Source organism: Penicillium arizonense, assembly GCF_001773325.1.
Source record: "Penicillium arizonense strain CBS 141311 chromosome Unknown PENARI_contig012, whole genome shotgun sequence".
Lineage (NCBI taxonomy): Eukaryota > Fungi > Ascomycota > Eurotiomycetes > Eurotiales > Aspergillaceae > Penicillium > Penicillium arizonense.
The window spans coordinates 571,949-592,273 of NW_019173289.1; the positions used below are offsets into that span (position 1 = coordinate 571,949).

A 20,325-nucleotide genomic window follows, 5' to 3' on the forward strand; every position below is an offset into this window, starting at 1 on the left:
GGGCAAAGAACAGTAGCAATGTTTATCAATCATAGAGGGGCGTGGCGACATGAGAAGGTTGGTGGGGCAGGGGAGGTAAGAGGAGGGGTGACGTGGGGTGGGGAGGTGGAGGATGCTAAGAGGGACGTGAAAGTCGGTCAATATAGGCGGGGTGAGGCTGAGAGCTGTGACTGGGCTCTCAGACTTTCTAAGAGCGTAGCCAGCCGAACTTCCTTCGCCCTTCGGCTCCTGTGGACGGTTCGACGTGCAAGCTGCGAGCATACAAGTCCTAGACAACGTTAGTTGAACGATCGATATTCTGTGGAGACGGTGGAATTTACCTCTTCGTCCCCAGAGAGCTTCGATTCCAGAAGCAGTCGTTCCACATCATCGAACTTCTGCGCCTGGGGATGAGGAGCCTTCTGGCTACGTTGAACACCGAGAACAACCTCACCCATGACCTCGAATTTCTTCCAGTTGATGCGAGACTTGTTCTCGCCAACAAAAGTCTTATTGCCTTCTTCGGCAGAGACAAGGTCACGACGATGGAGAGGAAGGAAGGGAATTCGCTCCGAGAACGAGTTTTCCCAGGCAAGACGGTAGGCGAAGTGACTTCTTTGCGTGCTCATAAGGATAACCAAGCGCATGAACTCTTTCTGAACTGGGATGGGGATCAGTTCACGAGTTTGCGTTAGGCGGTGGACTGGTGTGCCGTTTATGGCGGCGATTACGGCGCCCAGGGAGTTATAGTTGTTTTGGCGGCGGAGTTTCTAAAGAGGTCAGTTGCGGGCGTGATTCGGGACTGTATGGGGTAGACATACTACTGCGATGTTCATGAATTTTTCCATCGCCTTCGCGCGGTGCTTGGGCTTATCTCGTAGGAGGATCATGCTCGCTACGAAGAATGCGAGGTTGTTGAACTGCTTGATCATGCGGTTGACGTTCGTCAGGCTCTTGATCTTGTCCTTGTCTATGCCTGAAAGGCTGACATGGCGGACCAGATCACGCGCCCGGAACGAGTTGTACATGACCCAGTCAATCCGGGTCAATTCTCGGGCGAACTCCTCGTCAGGCGTCTCCATGAAGAATCGCCACTGGAGTTTGCTAAGTGGATACTTCGGACTCAATTCGAGACGCAAAGCCTCTTTTTGAGCTGCCTCGAGACTTAGGAGTGTGAATGACTGATTTGTCATGGTATTAGGTTTGTCGGCAGTAGAAGAAACCGAAAGAGTGCCAGAAAGTCGGGATGTAGAGTCTTGCGGGCCATCGCTAAGATCCAATGCACTCATACTATATATGGGATCTTGTTCTTCCTCGTCTTCGTATGCGCCAGTGCCGATGTCCAGGCCAGTATGAACCGGCGCTGGGGAGCTTCGGCCAGAGTTGTCGTAAAATGTCTCTGTGAGACTAGAATCATCGGGGTCGACATCACCGCCATAGGCCCAGCCAACATCGTCGTCTTCTGCATTGGAATCCAACTGTGACCCAATTTCCTTGGCGGCGAACATATAAAAGTGGCTCTTCTCGAGCGTAGCAACAAAGTCGATTATGCGCTTGCGTAGCTTAGGGTGAGCAAAATCCCCTGGATATTCCGAGGCCCACTGGGCCATAACGTCTAACAAGCGCAGCTGATCTGCCATGCGGGTAAGCTGGTCGACGTTGCTCTGCTCATTTCGCTCGAATCGACTGATCAAGGCAGTCAAGAGGGTTCCAGGGGCTGCAAATTTGCGGTATAGACATAGGAAGATGGACCCGAACTTCTGCTCCTGCTTCGACATGGGTAGCGCAATCAAACGGTCAACAAGCTCGTCGAAAGACAAGCCTGTCTCGGCGCTGGAATTGCTCTCGCTGCTCGGCTTTGGTCGCACGACGGCACCAGGACTCGGCGGTCGGTTCTGTCCATCATCAATATCGTCCTCCATGTTTAAGAAGCTGTTGAAGGCGTCCGACCCTCCACTATGTCGCCAGGCGGAATGCAGTCGCTGCTGACGGCTGTCGTGACGCGGGGAGTTGTTCGCTTCTGCTGATGGTCTGCGCGGGTTCAAACGTGCTCCAGGGGGAGTTTGCGGTCGCAACGCTTGCGAATTACGTTGGGCATAGTGGGTGGAACTTGGGGTTTGCGTTAGGTTGTTCAAGTGGTCGCTGGAGGAACGATCACCGTCTCCATCGACACATCGATCTGGAACCGTCGGTTGTGGGCCGCCAGCGGCTGTGAACACGGAGGGGTTTTCGGAGTTGGTACGGGTGTGATGCTCGGGAGGGTGAGGTTGGAAGGATTTGGTGGTGGTTCTCGGAGGGGAAGGGAGAGGATTAGGCTCAAAAAGGTCTGGTGAGGAGTTAGATTGTCCATAAAATCGTCTCCTGGAGAGTGGCATTTGACAGAGGTAGCGAACGCTACTACTGCGACCCACCTGGCCCGCTCCAGGGGGTCAAGGCACACCCCAAAGTTTTGTGCTCACCTTCTCGAGTCGAGATCACCGCCCGCAGTACCAACGCAATGCACATTCGCTGTGATCGCGGCGAGGAAAAAGATGTGCGGTAAATCTCATATCGTTCGTGGATTGCATCCACGGTTTCTTCCAGAGGTTCGGGGTGGACATCGCACTTGCAGGCGACCTGTAAGAACGGCAGAGTCGACGTCGCCAAGGAGTCTGGATATGATCAGCAAGAGAAATAAAGCTACCCATGGCAGACCTACAGATGAGGTTTGTCGTGAGCGAAAGCCTGTCCGGTTTAGTGGCATCATGCAGAACAAGAACTCCATCAATAGCTGGCGCAGCTCTGTCACGTCCTGTCCGAGGCCACAGGACGTTGTTCTCCTGGTCGAATTGAACCTGAGCCAAGTCGACTTCCAGTAGCCGCACGATGTAGACCGACCCGTCCAACGACATCTTCTTCTTATTCGAAGGAGCGACAGGTGAGCTCTTCATATCCAATGCACATCTGACGAAGCTGCTCTTGCCAGCGTTCTCTTCGCCCACCACGGCAATAGTCACTTCGGGGAATCCGGCCTTGCAGTCCTGTAGAAAAAGCACCGTCAGAAATTGAGTCTCCAGTCCTCGCAATCAAATCAAGACATACCTCGTTCTGACGGGACCTGCGGGCCTCATCGGCAGTCGGTGACCCCTCATCCTCCTCCACCAAAGTATTAACTGATCCTCCCGGTTTCCGCGCATCCAATTTGTACAGTTCACCCACCGGGGCCGAGGTAGTTCGGCCTCCCATAGCAGGACGCTGAGCAATTCCGGGCATTGCTTGAGCTCTGTCACTCTGGGCCCGCTCTCGGCGGGATGGGGATGCGGATGCCATGTCGGAAGCAGTCGGATAGAGCTTCTCCGGAGTGAAGCAATCCCCGTGTGACGCTCTACTGTGTAAGGTCAGAGAAGCACTGCTGTGCCATGGTTGTCTTGGACAGGTCAAGTTCGAGGCCAGTCAATGGGGAAGTAGAGCTCGGTTGGAGTATTGAGGGAGTTGAGAGAAAGAAACGTGGACAGATCACAGCGAGATCCGTTCTTTGGCGGAAGCTGGATCCGGAAGCGAGATGGTCTTTGTCCCTACTACGGAGTACAGCTGAAAACGCGCAGCTGGAGCTGTCCAAGTGGCGACTGGTATTTTCGGATCTTACTCCACAAGTTTCATACAGTACCGATTTCGCACTTTTAAGATGCATCCAACACATTATTTTCAGCCTTGATTTGACTCGTCAGAAACCTGGAAATTACCCAAAAATTCAGCATTTTCTACCGATCTCCAAAGTTCTGGGCCGTTGCTCCGCCTGGATTGGTACGCTAAAGGGCCGCTAACCCGCCATTCAGTCTTGGCTTGACCCGTTGGGATATACAGGATACCCTATATTTACAGAAATCAGAGACAGTGGATTTCTTCAAATGCCGAGAAACCAATCTGAATCAATCTGACAGACCCGTGGACGTAGACTTGTGTCCCCCAAGGGGATTGCTGACACTCTATTGGGACATCCTGAGGCGCAACTAAGACGCCCCTTGATATTATGTAGATGCAACATCTGCATGTCTCACTGACATGGTTCTTTTCGAAAGTCCACCGCGTATGCTCTTCCTTTTCCCCCAAAGAGACCGCATCTGACTCAGGCTGAGTGTGCTTCCTGGCCCTGATTGACAAGCGCCATAAACCGCATGAATGCCTCAGCGGCTTGACCAGTTTCTGTGCCTTCCTCACAGTCCTGTCGCAGCTTTCGGACCTTGCCTAGCCCACGGTTGAAGCCTTTCTCGGTAGTCCAGGAGCCCCGACTGCGACGAGTGGGACCACCTCGTCCTCGTCCACGGCCACGTCCGCGGATGGGAGTTGTGTGCCATTCCACCCATTCTTCTTCCAGCGTTGCTTGGTAAATTTCCTGTAGCTGGCTGCGGAGTTGAGGGTACTTCTCGAGGAGCTCTTTGATCTCCGCTGATGTCGCTACAGCCGCGACATTCGTCGGCCGTTTCGACTCGGTTCGCTCGGCATTTTCAGTGTTGACCTCGCCGTTCTGAAGCGATGGATCGGCATCGGGTGGATTGCTCGATCCCTCGTTGGATGGGGCTTTCAGAGCACAGTATATCTTATGAGACTGGGTGCATGCAAGCGAGCAGCTAGAGCGACAAGGAAGGTTAGTAAGTGGTCCACGTATAGGAATGGCAATCATGTACCTCATCAGTTCGCAGGTGGGACAACGATATTTGGAGGGCTCCGAAGAGCAAACCTCACAGGAACCAGGCATTGTGACGGTTTCCTAAAGAACCCATGAGCTCAACAATCAAACTTGGTCCACTATGTTTGACTGGTCCAGAAGTAAGTGGAAAACTTTCAGGGAGCTGAGTGACTTCCCGATTTGCTCGATAAAGCTCAGACAATGCTGCCTCAGGCCAATTTTCCTGCCTTGGTGCCTGAATGCCCTTTGACGTGAATAAGCTAACTAACTTAAGTTAACTAAGTAAAGATTTCCGCGTGACACACTGCAGTACATGTATATTCTGTTTGCTAAGTTACTGTGCATGGTTTGGCATAGGTTGCTGTGACCGAAAATACAACGCAAACATCCCAGGCATGGACAAACCCACACTCATTCTAATGTGGCCACCCCTCCATGGGCCCCGCCAAGCACTATAAGAAGTGGCGCATCATATAGATCGACTGGCTCAAATACCTCCCGGATACGAAAACTCAAGGTGGAACTACAATCTCCACCTGGAAGTAAAGTGTGGCATGATCACGATCTTCCGCGTCCAATACAATCCTAGCCCCTGGTCTAGTGCGACGAAACAAAGCCAGAATGCACGAGATGCATCACTAACGGCCACGTCTGTGGAAGAAGTCATGTCCTTGAGATTAATTCGACAGGTAACATATGGGCAACGGCATGATCTCACTCCATACAGAGTCAGTACACGATTATGAGATCCACTTGAGGTAGTGAAAGCAGTCAGTCCATCTCCGAGTGGATCCTGATTTCCCGATTTGACTCGACGCTCAATTCAGTTTGTTGCACACTTTGTTTGTTTTTTGTCGGTGATTTGGCTTGTGATAGGATCCTCTACAAGATTCCTTGTCGAGGTCTGTGGAAGTACTGTAGCTTTACCTCGAATAAGGGAGTACTAAATGGATAGGGATATCTTGTTACGGCATCTATATCCAGGGGCCTAGACTAGCAGGTAGACCTAGTTCTAGTCTCAGCTCTTTTGGTATCTGAATAGATCACCACTGTGCATCCCTTCAGTTCCTCTGCCTATCATGTTATCACCAGACCTAAGATTAGTTATAGAAGTAATTTTTGCTGTTCTAGACATCAACCCTTAGAGCCTAAATTGCAATCAAATCAGATGTATGACATGAAGGTTGTGGCAAAAAAAGAAAAACAAAGTTTACTGCGCATGTTGTCTCCAGCCAACACTAAAAAGCTAGGAGCGCCACCTGTTCCCCAGACTGATGATCGACGTGTTTCATCAAGTTCCCACGTGATGCCTTCGATTTTAAGCTTCATTGTGGTCGTATGATGGCCAAGACCGATATCAATTTCAGTTATCTGGCTGCCGCTCGTGGAACGCTACGTAAAGATATGGTCTAGATCAATGATAAAGCAGTTATCAGATGGCAAGAGCATCTAAGATCAGCGGCGTACTAATCTTTCATAGAATCAACTCAAAACAGTGAAGACTGACAATTGCCTATAAACCACTGGTCTCTAACCTCCGACATTCGGCGAATCCATATATGTAATGGTAAAAAGCATCGCCTCTGATTGGTGGAGAGCCCATCTTTATTTGTCAGATTGAAGGTCACGTGATGATCAAATTGCGTCAGAGTCGGCCATCGGACAAACGCCTCGAGTGTTTTTCTAGGATTCTTCAACTACCAACTATCTGAGCATTTTGCTTCATTTCACATAATGTCTATGAGCAACACATCCACGACAATGTTCCGCCGGGCTCTTCTGAGCAGCCGCCTCGCCACCTCCGAGTGCACGGCGCGAACCATCCGACCGGCCTTTGCAGCATACAGAAATGTCTCCAGCTCAGCCCGCCTCCCTACACTCACAGCATCAGAGACCCGTCGCCGACCTACCATGCGACCAAACCAGCAGCCTGTCTCGCAGAACCCGCTTAATGGGCTCTCGCCGACGAGCAAGCGCACCATCTTCATCCAGACTGAGAACACCCCCAACCCCGATGTAAGTCCAAGCTACAGATGAATATAATACAATACTAAGCAACAATCAGGCCCTGAAATTCATCCCCAACCACCGCGTTCTCCCAGAAGACTTCCCAATCACATTCCTCGAATACCTTTCACCACGCTCAACCCTCGCGCCACCCCACCCCTCCCCTCTCGCAGCCAAGCTGCTGGACGTTGAAGGCGTGACCTCCGTCTTCTACGGCGCCGACTTCATCACGGTGACCAAGGCTGGCGACGCCAACTGGGCACACATCAAGCCCGAAGTCTTCAGCATCATCACCCAAGCCGTGACATCCGGCGAGACGATCGTGACCACAGTCGAAGCCGGTGCTGACGGCGAAGAGAGTGTCGAGGACTCGCTCAGCTACAATGAAGATGATGACGAAGTCGTCGGCATGATCAAGGAACTCCTCGAGACGAGAATCCGTCCTGCTATCCAGGAGGATGGTGGTGATATCGAGCTGCGCGGTTTCGAGGATGGTATTGTTATGTTGAAGCTTCGTGGTGCTTGCCGGACTTGTGATTCCAGTACTGTCACGCTGAAGAATGGCATTGAGTCTATGCTGATGCATTATGTGAGTTTTGTTCTACGGTTGATTCTTAAGTTCTATGCTGACTTGGACTCTAGATTGAGGAGGTCAAGGGTGTTGAGCAGGTTATGGATGAGGAGGAAGTTGTTTCTATGCATGAGTTCGCTCGGTTTGAGGAGAAGCTGCGCCAGCAGAAGGGCGCTGCTGCTACCGCCTCTGCTCCCTTAGATAGTGCCCCGTGAGGGGTTGAGAGGATGCATATACGTGTACATTAATTGGGTTTAAATGGATGACTACTTTGGTCTTTACAGCTTTCACATGTCGATCTCCACTTGGACTGGAGACTAGATCAGCGCCCTTCGCATCTATGCCACCTTGCTATATGGTCCGTATTGCTGAGTAGCGGCCTTAGTGGCTAGGCTCTTATTTGCCACAAGTAACTTAGGGAATAGGGTCAAGATGTCTTCGTTCTTAGGCAACAAATTTCTTATGTTTTCCTCTCCCCTAAATGGGCCCTAATAATGCTCTAGGGGTCTAATGGAAACTATGCGTTCATTCATCAGCTTAACCTGCAGGTCTGAGGTATAGTGGTAATGCTACCGAGGCCCAACCCCACCTGGGCACATATATGCTAACAACGTACAAAAGAGACGTGAATTGTAGTCATATGAAATTGAGACTGAATATACATGTTCAATTTCAAGTTCATATTCTCAGAAGAGCAAGTTCCAAGGTAATAAGTTAGCTAGGAGCCACAAACATGTCGTGTAGTGCCAAGACAGAGAATACGGAGGTCCGGAGTGGGGTGTGATTGGGACAAGACATCGGTTCTTTAGACTCATAGAGGGGCAATATCCCCAATATCCCTCCCTACTGTGTAGCCTGGAACTCTGTGCTCTACTCTGTGTATTGTACTCCGTACAACGGTCCAGATGCATCGGACCCCCGCCACCCGAGGATATTAGTCGCGTGGGGAATTGGGTGCGCTGTGAGAGGCTGTTAGCCCCATGGCATGCATGGACGGGAAAGCTCTCCCCGCAAAGACTGTCACTCTTTTCCATGGATGTAGGGGGTCAGTTGATGTGGCATTACTTCACTTTTTGTATATGGTATATTGGGATTTGGGGTAACAGTGACGTTTAAGCTTTTTGTGTGACGTTTTGTATACCAGAGTAGAGAGAGAGCAAGGAAGAGGGAAAGAGAGAGAGAGAGAGAGAGGGAGGCTACGTTCCCCAGATCTTCGACCCGCTGCCCCACTGGGAAGAACATAAGAAGTCAAGAATGTAAAAGTGAAAGAATAAAATAAAATTATCTCACTAACTAGAAACTAACATATAACTAACACACACACACCCCCCTGTACTTCTACGTGGTCCGTGTCCATCGCAACGTTGCCAGATCCGTCAGAGGTTACCCCAGTTTCCCTCTTCCCCCTCTTACCTCTCTACTCTACCCTACCAACCTCTCCTCTCGCCTATCTTCTACCTTCTCCCTCCCCCCAGCTGCTCCAGCTGCATCTTCGTCTTTCAGTTCCACTCCGCGCAGAGGAGCTCACCTCCCGTTGTCGCTGTCGTCCCACCCTCATCGCTCACCCTCTCGCCTTGTCGCTCTTTACGAGACCCACGATCACACGTGCGCACTTTGATTTGAATAGATTCCCGGAGTTCTTATGGACGTATTATTCCATTAATCCATTACCATTAGAGTCGTGAGTCGTGAATCGCGCATTTGTCCCATTCCCTCCTCTTCCGAATGCGACTGGCTAATGCATGGAATCACAACCCAGGCACAATCACGATCACACGACTGCTTTTTCCCCCGACGCCATTTCGTTGATAGTCGCCTGATTTCGAGCCGTCTGATCGTCGCCCGCGTTACAGTTGAGGTTTTTTTTTAGATATCTACGGGTCTTTTAGGTACGTACTGGTCTGGTTCTGCGATCGCAGGCGAGTTTTTGTGGCGAGGCGGCTTTTCTCGATACTGCGCTGGGGTTTTTGTTTTTCGCGTGACGGTGGGGCTTTTGTCTATTTGTTCCTCCTTACTTCCCTTGCGCTGGGGGTTGCCTGGCATCTCGTGGGCCTCTCGCGGGCTTCCGCGGGCGTCTTGCGGGCTGGGGCACACCGGTGTGGACTTTGACCTCCACTCTGGGGCTCCGGTGCCTCTGGGCCCTGAGAAGAGGGGCCGAGGACTTGCAGATATGCATATCCCCGCTTTGCGCTGCGGCTCCTGTCATGCCACCCACATTCTCTTTCTTCGAGCGTTTTGAGCGTTTCGTTTCTGGTTCACTATTTCATCCTGAGATGCACAAAGCTAACTTTCTTTAGCTGTGGACATAGCGCATATACCCAGTCATCCATCGTGTCTTTGAAAGATCGAGATTGGCTATTTACCCCAACCTCATCGAGCACGTGGAACATAGACTGGAGTTTTGTGTGTTCATTCCTTGAACCTAAGACACGTCTATACCGTACAGCCTCGCAATTGTAGTTCAAAGACAGGTCAGTCAATCGCCCGTGCTTCCAGACCCTCGGACTATCATTTGATTAAACAACCCCGCTCTGGTTGTGTCGCTTCAATGGGTGTTTAAGTGGCGCTGTTGGTGACACAGCCAGCAGGGAATAATCATATTGTCACACACTTCGAAAAGCCTTGACTGACTTGACAGCAGTGTCCCTCTATGAAAAGAAGCTATGGCTGCGCCATCTCAGAAACCAGTTCCGGCACAGTCGTCCCCGCCGCCTGCTGCGGCGGCTGCCTCTGCTATTCTCGAGAAGACTCACCCTGGTGTGCGTCGCTCGACTCCTGACTCGGACGCGCTTGCTTCTTCAGATGACGACGGAGACCATGTGGCCCAAGCCCAGAACATAATCCCACCTACTACCCGACCACCGGCACGCCGAACCTCGTGGCTGAATGAGGTACCACTTTCAGCCCAACGCAAACATTCCCTACCGGGAGGTCTCCTGTCATCTGCTCCTTCCAATCCTACCAGTCCCGCCACAGAACAGGCACCCTGGACGACAAATACAAGTCCCGGGCTTGCTGGCTCCTTCAGTTGGAACCAAACCGGAGGAAGCTCCTTTCCCTGGGCTCCAGGTACAGGCATTTGGAATACCGAATCCCGCAAGGAACCGCCATCCCGCCTGTCAGAAATGGTCCCTTCTCCTACTATGACGAATCCAGCTCCTGCCACCACCATGCAAGATGAAATGCTGAGCCCGATAACTCGTACCATTTCTGGTGAATCCGCTATTCCATTCTCTATCCCGCTGCACCCTACTCCCAAAACCTATCGATCCCAGTCATATTCTGTTGGTCAAATGGACCCTGAGTTCGTTGGCCTCACTGGTAAGTCTGGCGCGGGCGCTGGTACTGGCCAATTTGCGGGTGGTCGCTCGCGCGGACCAGGACAGATGTCGGCTGTTCAGCCTCGAGCATCGCGTCCCAGTGTACTGGGTGAACTAGGACACGATCCTGCCATGCTCGGTCAGGTCCGCGAGGACGATGATGGTGACGAAAGCCTCAACAGTTCAGAAGGTGACACGAACTATTCGGCTAGTCAGGCCCGAAGGATCGAGCAGCTTGCACGTGAGAATGCACTTTTACGACAAGCTGCTGCTGCAGGTCAAGCAGACAATAGATACCGCGAGCGCGCTGGATCAGCTGCGTCTCTAGGCGGAGGAGTTCATTCGTTGCATCGCATTAGAGGTGGTGTTCCAGAGGAAGACTTGGCCGTGGAAGATCTGGGAGAATTGCGTGATATTTCTGGATACAACATGCACGGCAATAATAGACGTCGCTTCTCTGAACATTCACCACACCCGGAACCGCCATTCTCGTCTTTCGCTCCCCCGCTCGAGAACCGTGCTCTGGAGAATGTGCGCAAGGCTCACTGGCAGACTTCTCTCGGCTTTGGACGTATGGCCGACATGCCTCAGAGCCGCCGTCACTCCTTTGCAGATATTCCGATGCGGCATGGTTCAATCGGTTCGGTTGACTCCCTCAACTCTGCCGCTCCTCGTGCAGCTATGGGAGATCGCGAAGATGGTTATGGCATCAATGACTACTCTAACCGTGAGTACATCCACTCATTATTTTGTTACGTGCTAACAGGTTTGCAGCATCATACTATGCCCGTGAACAGACCTTGCGTGGCGATGGCTCCTCGGGTATTCCTGCTTCTCTTAACCAATACGCCATGTCGGGTGCGTATGGTCGCCAGCAACCCGCCTTGTCCCACGCCCACCAGAATCAGCTTCTATACATCGTCACCTTCAAGTGTCACCGCGCAGACGTTTTCTACATCCAAGAAGACACCGGTCTCCAAGTGAACAAGGGCGATTTGGTCATTGTTGAGGCGGACCGGGGCACAGACCTGGGCACCGTTCAACATGCAAACATCTCTTTACAAAAGGCCAGAGAGTTGAAGCAACAATACGCTGAAGAGCATTACAAGTGGCTTATGATGTTCTCTCGGCAGGGTCAGCTTGAAGGTTCCAACGTCACCAGCCCCACAGGCCCGAATGCTAGAAGTGCCACCGGTGGCATGGGTCCTCATGGTCCACACAGTGTGCAGGAGCCTACAACCGACCTGAAGCCTAAGCTCATCAAACGCCTAGCACAGCCCCACGAAATCCTGACTTTGCGCGACAAGGAAGGAAACGAGGCCAAGGCCAAACGTGTCTGCCAGCAAAAGGTAGTTGAGCATCGTCTGAACATGGAGATCCTCGATGCTGAGTTCCAAATGTAAGTTTCCTCAGTCTTGATACGAATCAGCGACTAACGTTTTAGCAGGGACTGGAAGAAGCTCACGTTCTACTACTTTGCGGATTCATACATCAACTTCAACTCGTTAGTGACAGACCTCTTCAAGATCTACAAAACTCGCATCTGGATGTCCGCCATCAACCCGGCTTCATTCGTCACTCCCCCAACCCCCGGTCTACCCGGCCCAGGCCCAGGCTCAATGCCTAACCCGCTGTACACCCAAGAGACTCCAGACCGCCGTCATCAACACGATGGCAGACAACATGGAGTGCGAGAGCCCGTCGACACAGGCCGTGACATGCAGAACCCAGTGGGCATGCTCCGCACAGCCTATGGCGACACCTACCAGCCTTTCACCCAGCCTTCTCGCCAGCCAGACTCATCCCAGTCGGATCCCTTCGCCGCATATTCCCCGCCGGCATATGGTCCTCTCGATGGAGCATTCGATTATGGTGCCGTCAGTGCCGCCTCCAACGGTGCTACACGCATGCACCCAGCGCAAGGTGAATGGGTCGGTCGATTCCAAGGTCTATCCCTCAACTCCTGATATTCCATATCGAAAGGATTCCGCATGGAATCGATCGCGGTTTGGATAGAACAAAGACGCCGACAACATGGGCTAGTCCGCCGGACGTGCCCTGGACTCAATCATATACGTCATCTCTTCCTTCCATCTTTTCTCCTTCTTTGTGTACAATCCGTCCTCTTTCTTTTCATCCTTGCGTGCCGCATTATTATTTCCAATCTTTTCCCTCGCGACACGAAAGAGATTTATGAACTTAGACCTGATCAGCCTCGTTTTCATTTGCGGCTTCCGCGCATGTCTCTCCCTGATTTCCCTCTGCTTTTTTTGCTATTGTTTTCTGCTCAAAGAATGTTTCCTACGGTATGTGGTTGGGCCTTGCGTTTTTTCTCTTCTTTTCTTTCCCAGTTCTCATACCCTCACAAGACTTACTACCTCCCCTCTACTCCTCCTCCACCCCTCTCCCTCAATCGTCATCAGAAACTCATCCCTTCTTTTCTCTGTGGCTATTTCCTGTACTACTGTCAAATGTTAGAATTCATACCCTGGGTCCTGTCGCCTGAAACCATGTACCAGAAAATCCGGACAGGACACAACCAACTCCCCGCTCGGTCGTTACCATTACTTGCCCAGTATTTCTATTTCTATTTTCAGTTTCCAGTTTTCATTTCCTTTACTCTATTCGCCATAGATTCGATCTTGCATGACGAATGTTTCTTCCTTTTCGTAATCCGTTTCAGATGAAGAAATATCCATATCTTGATCTAATCTATAAAAGGATTCTGTTTTGATTTATGTTCTTTTCCCTCATTCATTTGTTGTTTGTTTGATCGTTTGAATTTGGAAAAAAAAGAATGCACGCTTGAAATTCCCTCTTTTACTTCTTTATTTTCATACCTCTGCTCTTTGCTTTCGGTATTCCTTCCTATATATTCGTTAAATACAAATTGAGAAAGAATTGGCATGTGGATTTGGTCGAGTATCTATGGAGATGCGTTTCAATTTAGATTGCAATTTTGATTTGATTGTTTCTGCTCTTCTCTCTCGCTGGATACGATATGCAAGGCAACAAAAATGAGACGTTTGATAGAAAACGAAGGAAGATCGTTATGAATTGATATATTTTGAATATTCTTACCAATATTCTAAGGCTCTATGTAGTTTTCTCTTTTCCTTTCCCTTCTTGTCAAGTCTTCGAGTCAAAGTAGCGCGTCTGCAAACACATAGCATAGAACTCAAGCAAACTTATCATGCTTCCCCTTAACCTTAACATCAAGCAAAACCTCATGGAAATTCCCCTCCTTCCTCCCCCTCCTCAACTTCCTAACCTCATCCTCATCAAGGCCCCGTCCAACAATCCCCTCCAACTCCTTCTTACTAATCTTCTCATAAGCCTTGCTCTCCTTACTAGCCCGAATCCTAGGCTTAAACTTCGCCTGCATGCGCACGCGCATAGTCGTCTCGAACGAAATGGTACTGGCGTCCCCGCGGATTTCCACGCCGGCGGCAGCTTTGCTGTTTTCTTTGATGCAGAGGAAGGATTCGGCGTCGCCGCCGTGGGTTTGGAGGGAGAATGTGCCGCTGACTTCTGGGGAGGGAATTGCCAGGAAGCTTTCGTAGTGGCTTACCGCTGAAGCTGTTGCACTTAAGAGGCCGTGGCTGTCGGATGTTAGGTATCTATTGAAGGGAGGGAGGTAGATCGGTTAGCTTGGGCATTGAAGGTTGGAGAGTGGGAAAGGGGAATATAGAGGCGATACTCACTTCCCATGATGTCCCTTAAAACTAAACCCCTCCGTCCCTGCTACCCGCGACGCAACCCAAACCTGTCGCACATCATGTGGCTCCGCTGTACTTGGGTCGCCTTCTACTAGGTTTTCAAGTTTGCTTGCGAAGACTTGTCCATTGGCGTCGCTGGCTATGCAGGTTGGGTCGTCGGATGGTAGGACTAGGACTACTGGGCCGGCGATGTCGCTTGCTGCGTCGGCTGAGACCCAGCTTTGGTCTTCGGGGTTGGTGTCTTCGTCGGCGGCTTCGGTTGTTTTGCGGGTTTTGGGGGTTGGGTTTTCGCTGTCTGTTGTGCGGACCTTGCGCTTTTTGGGCTTGTCGCCTTTGAATGTTAGGGGTTTGACCATTTTGGACGTGTGTGTGAGGTTGGAGTTGGAGTTGGAGTTGAAGTTGGAGATCGAGATTGCTGCTGTGGGTCTGAGGGTGGGGGGAGGACGACTAAGCAGGAACTATATCCGGTCAACGGTTCTACATTATCATCCGGTCCTTGGTTTTATGTCTCTTTTTCTATATGTTGGCGTGTCATCCTATAGAGTTAGTTCTTTTGTTAATCTACCCCGCTACCTTGGTGATGTCCCTCAAGGTCCTCACCCTACATAAAGGTACTGATTCCCCAACTCCAAGGAAGAATTGTCAATTTCTCTATCCAATCAACCTCTATGAAACAAAGAAATGTCCAATCACAGCGGTCTCAAATCTAGTCAAATGTGATGGCAGCCTTAATAGCAGACTTGTTGCGCATAGCCTCAAGGCACTCCTCCCACTGCTCAATCTTGTACACCTTGTTGACAATACCATCCACCCTAACCTTTCCAGAATCAAGGTAATCAACAGCAGCAGGGAACTTGTATGTCTCAGAGAAACTACCAAGGATAGTAATCTCATCACCAACTGGAAGGGATCAGCAAGAGAACACAACACCAGCAGCACAAAGGAAGAGAAGAAAAACTCACAAATCTTGGCTGGCGACCACGACACCCGCACCTCACTCGAGTACACTCCATACACAACAAGCTTACCACCCCGGCGAACATAGTTAATCGAATCCTCAAGGATCTTCTGGTTGCCAGTAGCCTCAACAACGATGTCAAAGCCGTATGGGTTCTCAGCCTTCAATGCATCGAATTGAGCCTGCGGGTTCTGGCGCGACAGTTCAATGTACTTGTCACCGGCGCCGAGCTTCTGAGCAAGATTCATCTTCAATCCCTGCGGAGCAGCAACGACTACATTGCAGCCACCGTTCTGGCGGAGCATCTGGGCCAGCACGAGACCGGTTGGTCCAGCACCGAAGATTAGAACGGATGAGCCCATCTTCGGGGCGATCTTGTCCAAACCGTGAGCGGCGCAGGAGGCTGGTTCGAGGAGGGTCGCGTCGATGTCCGATAGGTTCTTGATCTTGAAGACTCGGCCGGCTAAAGTGATACGTTAGCTTTGATTATTTCAACCGGTAGATCATGATTATGTTTACTCACCCGGGTAGGCGCAGTATTCGGCGAAACCACCGTTCATCGTCACGCCGTGGGCCTCGAAGTGCTCGCAGAACAGTTCATCTCCACGACGGCAGTAGAAGCAGGTTCCGCACAGCTCAGAGTTATCCGCAACAACACGCTCGCCGATCTGGAAATCTTTGACTTTTGGTCCGATGGCCGCGACGACGCCGACGGTTTCGTGGCCGGGGATCAGAGGGAACTATACACTTGTCAGCATCCAATGAGTTGACCGGCTCTTGTTCAAGACCTGAGATACCTTGGCAATGAATTCACCCTCGTGGATGTGCAAATCAGTACCGCAAACACCGCAGGCCTTGACCTTGATCTATTGATTGAGTAGTCAGCTCCCTTCTTCACGAGTCGATCAGCTTCATTTCATACCAAGACATCATTCTCACGCAGCTCGGGTACAGGGACCTCGACGATGCTGTGATTTTTGGGCTCTGTGTACATCAGAGCCCGCATAGTCTTGGGAATGTCGGCCATGGTGGTAAGTAGGAAAGGGAAATGAACAAGAGGAAGCAAAGAATCTGGAGAAAGCAAAGACAAGTAAGAAGAGGGGGAAGCTGTACAGGCCTTTTAAATAATCACGGAAAGAGGGGAATGTCTGGCTTCAAAGCGCTTGATGCCCTCAAACGCCTCCGAACTATACAGGCTCACATACTACATCGACACTTACAGTACGTCCGGTGGAGTCGAGATCGGCAGGTGTCATACGTTTGTCTCCACTATCTCTGTTTCGAATTGGTCTACTTCGCTTCGCTTCTGACTTCCAAAGCTTTCGTTTACAGTACGTTGGTGTTGGAATTTATGGAATTTACGTTGCCAAGTGAAGCCAAAGTGGGAGAGCCCCGCGCTGCAGCGTTTCATCTCGGGTTTCGCTTCAGAGATGAGCCTTGACTGGAGCAACGATTCTCCTATTCTCGATCTCTCAATTCAACTTGTAACGTGTGCTAAATCATTGAGCAGCTTCATCACAGTCTCCATCTCAATCAAACTCGGTACCTGAACCAAACTCACACAATATCCGTGTCACTCCCTTTGCAGACACACAGACACAGGCACAGTCCCTAAAACAACAAACCCAAATAAAGAGAAAGTCTCTGCAGTTCAGCTGACCAACCTCCTCGGAAATTCCCAGCAAATATCTCGAAGCAAAGAAGCAAAAGCACCAGATCCCACCCCAATACTCTCACCGCTCCCCTTACCCAAATCCCAAAGAAGCAATTCCGCAACCTTCCCCAAGCCCACCAAATGCAGCCACGATCACGAGGATATTGATAGCTTAATTTTGAAATCGGGAAGTCTGAGAGGCGCCCAATTCGACTCGTCGAAACATGTGTGTGCTGGATTCTTGACCGCCGGTGAGGGGAGTGCAGATGCAGATGGCTATCGGCTATTCTGTACGTGTAGGACAGAGATGCATTGGTCACACTGGATCTGCTGTTGGGCGTTTTCTTTGCTTTTCTTTTTTTACCCCGAACTATTTCGGGGGCGATTGACATGGTTCGGTTGGGATCTGCGTTTCACTGCTTTTTATGTGTTCTCAACTTATTTTTTGATGGTTGGAGTGCTTGGCTGGGTCTGTTTTTGTTTTATTGAGGACTGTGTATATGATCTGATGTTGGTTAGGTCTTTAAATTTCTCGCATGTCATTCTCTTCATTGGGCTGGGGGTTGAGCCTCGAACTCCCTATATAATTGTCCGAAACAGGGGTAGAAGGCTTTTACTGCATGGTGCCCAGATGACTTGTACGTTCGTTTTATTACAAGGCTTCACTTCTGACATTGACCTGTAATTGCAACACTCAAGGATGGGGGTACTATGCAAGTGTGTACTAACGGGAAATGGATAAAAGTGAGGCAGATCTTAACCCCACAATGTGATGTAGAAAGCCGGAAGCCTCAAGGATGCGAAGCTAGTACAGCGGCTTATTACTATGTTATCCATGGCCTGATGCTGGGATAGGCTTTACATTTAGCTAATTATCTTCCAAACCTAACCACATTCTTCTGTCGACGCTGACAGCTAAATAAAAGACTGGCTTGTCTCAACCATAGCACCCGTCACATGTGCCACGATCTTCTCAAGCTCCTCCTCAGTCGTAATATACGGCGGGAAAACGAGAATATGATCAACCTGGTATGTGCCAGTATGGCCCAAATTCCCAAGGATATTCACACCACGCTTGAGAGCATTGGCGACCACCTTGTTGGAGAAATTGGTCTTGGCCTTTTGGATCTATGGCCGCCAATCAGCTTCAAAGCGCCAACGGCGCCGAGATGACAGGGACGAATCTTGAGATTGGGAGTGGAAGAAGAAAAGGTGATATACTACAGATATTGATAGTTCAACCAACAACAAAAATAGAACTATCCTTATTGAGAGTCTCCCGTCGTGACCTTTAACCTCACAGAGCCAACACCAGCTTCTTCAATTCCTGGAAATCAGGCGTCCCAAGTCCAGTAACCGGATCCCAGCCTTCAGTAGCATTCCAATGCGCACCAGGAATAACCAAGCTACCAGGCACAGCCCGATTGCTCTGCGGATTGATACCACCACATCCATAAGAAGCACCGGCAGTAATATCATTCAGCGCCTTGAATCCCTTCGAGTACAAGAACGGATTTAAGAAACCAAGAACCGGCTTACCAGCGCGCAGACGGGCGTCATTGAGGAGACCGATTATACCAGCGAATGCAGGTGCCGCGGCGGATGTTCCACCTGAGGCGGAGGTATTACCAGCAGCAATGACTTGGTAACTGGATTATTTTAGACATGTTTGGCTTCTTGTATAGAAGGCATTATGGAATAGCTTTGTGGACTCACTCGGGATATAAACTGTGAGCAGAAACATCTGGGAACCCACGACCCTTGAAGTCGGCATACTTCGAGTAATACTCCTTTGTTTCGTGGGTGATGTTAGTCAGATATTTCTCGACAGCGGAGTTCTGATACCAAGCCCGAGAGAAGTAGTTGGAGAAACCGCCGGACGAGGCGTTCCAGGCTACTTCCGGGCTCACGTCTGATGTACCGCCGACTGCAGTGACGTAGGGACATGTTGCTGGGAAGATTGGGTTGAATTGGGGTGTTACGCCGTCCGTGGCCTGGCAGGCTGAGCCAACGCCTATTGGGTTTAGTTTAGAATGCATTTCAGTGAGGATTTAGAGCACCCTTCTCACCTTCGTCACCGGAAGAATGGATGATAGTCAATCCGCGTAGTGTGTTTAGGCCGATGAGATTGCAGACGCGTTTGGCGTACTTCTCGGGGACAGTCTGGTATACAGTTAGTAAACCGTCGACTAATGATTGATTGGTAGGAACTAACCTGCTCATCATCTCCATAAGAGGTAGAAATAACCTGAGGCAGCTCGGCATTGGTCTTAGAGAGCAAGTACTCATAGAAAATCAGATATGGCTCGTTCGAGTCATCAGCCTCGGTAGGCTCGTCGGCATCAGGAAGGAAAGGTCTTTCAAATGTTAGCATATCCATAGAAGCCAAACAGAGACGACCTTCCATACGCAACGCCGCCAGTAATAAATTCATGAACAGGCAAAGGATGCGAAACAGCAACGATAAGCTGCACATCCAAATTGGCCTCGCCAATATTACTCTTACTCGCGCTCTGATTATTCACTCCTCCATTGAGCAGCTCAACGGTGAAACTCTGCGATGGGATATTGAAGCGAGATTCATAATCAGCCAGATCAGAGTACGAGGCAGATTGATTCAAGAAACTCGCAAATGCAACACGACTACCGGCCGCAGGCTCGGGTGTATAATCACCAACATTATACATCTCCTTCAGACAAGAAGGTGTAATAGAAGTCTGACAAGCGGGCGAGACCTCAGTCGAAGAAGCCCTGCGCTCCTGCACCTTCTGCAAAGGCGACGGCACCGGAACAGCACTGCGAGTTTTGCCAAAGAAAACAGTGGGCGAAATGAGATCGATATAGCTAGCCAGATCATCAGGGATCGAATACTCAGTCGTGCGCAACTTAACCACATCACCATTACTGTAATAGGCAAAGCTGGCATTGAGCAGCTGGCCAATAATCTCAACGCTCCCAGTGAAATTGAGCAAGGCGCCATCACGGGCGAAATTCGAGATTCCGGCACTCTTCAACCAGTTCACGACTGCTGTATCGTCCACGACAGGGAATTGGGTGTCTATCTCGTGCTTTTCGAGCCATTGGCCGTACTCGGCCTCGCCGGGGGTTGAGAGCTTGGTCAATTTCGATTCTAGCTGGTCCAGGTTCTGGCGGCTCAACGCGATGGAAAGGGCCATTGTTGAGTCCGATGAGGGAGTTTCTTGGAGATTCCAGCTGCTGGGTACGCCTCCGCCCAGACTCTCCCAGACTACACCCAGGGTGGGTGCAGCTAGGGTGCAGAGTAGCCCCGTGTAGATGGCTGGATGCATGTTGTGTCTGTTCTCTGTACACGGCGTCTCTAGACTTTGGGGAGGCGTGCTCAGGAGGAACTAGTCTACTTATCTGGCGGATTGTTAGCTCATCACACCTTGCGTGAGTACATGTATCGTGCTCGGCAACTAGTTATGCACAA

General features: G+C 50.5%; 7 protein-coding genes across 7 annotated transcripts; 2 read left to right on the forward strand and 5 right to left on the reverse strand.

The window, feature by feature from the left end:
* Positions 1-187: 187 nt before the first annotated feature.
* Positions 188-3,288, reverse strand: PENARI_c012G02778 (putative Ras guanyl-nucleotide exchange factor RasGEF; the record flags this gene model as incomplete). The annotated part of the gene is made up of 6 exons (XM_022632845.1): positions 188-268; positions 321-749; positions 801-2,305; positions 2,439-2,630; positions 2,678-2,999; positions 3,061-3,288. The coding sequence occupies 6 exons, from the start codon at positions 3,286-3,288 to the stop codon at positions 188-190; spliced, it is 2,757 nt and encodes a 918-aa protein (XP_022487114.1).
* A 796-nt stretch (positions 3,289-4,084) lies between these two features.
* Positions 4,085-4,714, reverse strand: PENARI_c012G06148 (zinc finger HIT domain-containing protein; the record flags this gene model as incomplete). The annotated part of the gene is made up of 2 exons (XM_022632923.1): positions 4,085-4,586; positions 4,644-4,714. The coding sequence occupies 2 exons, from the start codon at positions 4,712-4,714 to the stop codon at positions 4,085-4,087; spliced, it is 573 nt and encodes a 190-aa protein (XP_022487167.1).
* Positions 4,715-6,379: 1,665 nt separating this feature from the next.
* PENARI_c012G04052 (NifU family protein) lies at positions 6,380-7,438 on the forward strand (the record flags this gene model as incomplete). The annotated part of the gene is made up of 3 exons (XM_022632875.1): positions 6,380-6,661; positions 6,711-7,241; positions 7,295-7,438. The coding sequence occupies 3 exons, from the start codon at positions 6,380-6,382 to the stop codon at positions 7,436-7,438; spliced, it is 957 nt and encodes a 318-aa protein (XP_022487232.1).
* Positions 7,439-9,886: 2,448 nt separating this feature from the next.
* Positions 9,887-12,510, forward strand: PENARI_c012G04195 (PSP1 family protein; the record flags this gene model as incomplete). The annotated part of the gene is made up of 3 exons (XM_022632883.1): positions 9,887-11,270; positions 11,318-11,942; positions 11,991-12,510. 3 exons carry the CDS (start codon positions 9,887-9,889, stop codon positions 12,508-12,510), a joined length of 2,529 nt encoding a protein of 842 aa, XP_022487238.1.
* A 1,211-nt stretch (positions 12,511-13,721) lies between these two features.
* On the reverse strand, positions 13,722-14,618 carry PENARI_c012G09751 (uncharacterized protein; the record flags this gene model as incomplete). Its single annotated transcript, XM_022633022.1, has 2 exons — positions 13,722-14,163; positions 14,248-14,618. 2 exons carry the CDS (start codon positions 14,616-14,618, stop codon positions 13,722-13,724), a joined length of 813 nt encoding a protein of 270 aa, XP_022487366.1.
* Positions 14,619-14,968: 350 nt separating this feature from the next.
* PENARI_c012G04357 (zinc-dependent alcohol dehydrogenase family protein) lies at positions 14,969-16,247 on the reverse strand (the record flags this gene model as incomplete). The annotated part of the gene is made up of 5 exons (XM_022632886.1): positions 14,969-15,162; positions 15,225-15,683; positions 15,744-15,960; positions 16,018-16,086; positions 16,143-16,247. 5 exons carry the CDS (start codon positions 16,245-16,247, stop codon positions 14,969-14,971), a joined length of 1,044 nt encoding a protein of 347 aa, XP_022487354.1.
* A 1,542-nt stretch (positions 16,248-17,789) lies between these two features.
* On the reverse strand, positions 17,790-20,182 carry PENARI_c012G11379 (S53 family peptidase; the record flags this gene model as incomplete). The annotated part of the gene is made up of 6 exons (XM_022633056.1): positions 17,790-18,002; positions 18,187-18,523; positions 18,591-18,888; positions 18,944-19,037; positions 19,090-19,231; positions 19,284-20,182. 6 exons carry the CDS (start codon positions 20,180-20,182, stop codon positions 17,790-17,792), a joined length of 1,983 nt encoding a protein of 660 aa, XP_022487262.1.
* Between the last annotated feature and the right edge of the window lie 143 nt (positions 20,183-20,325).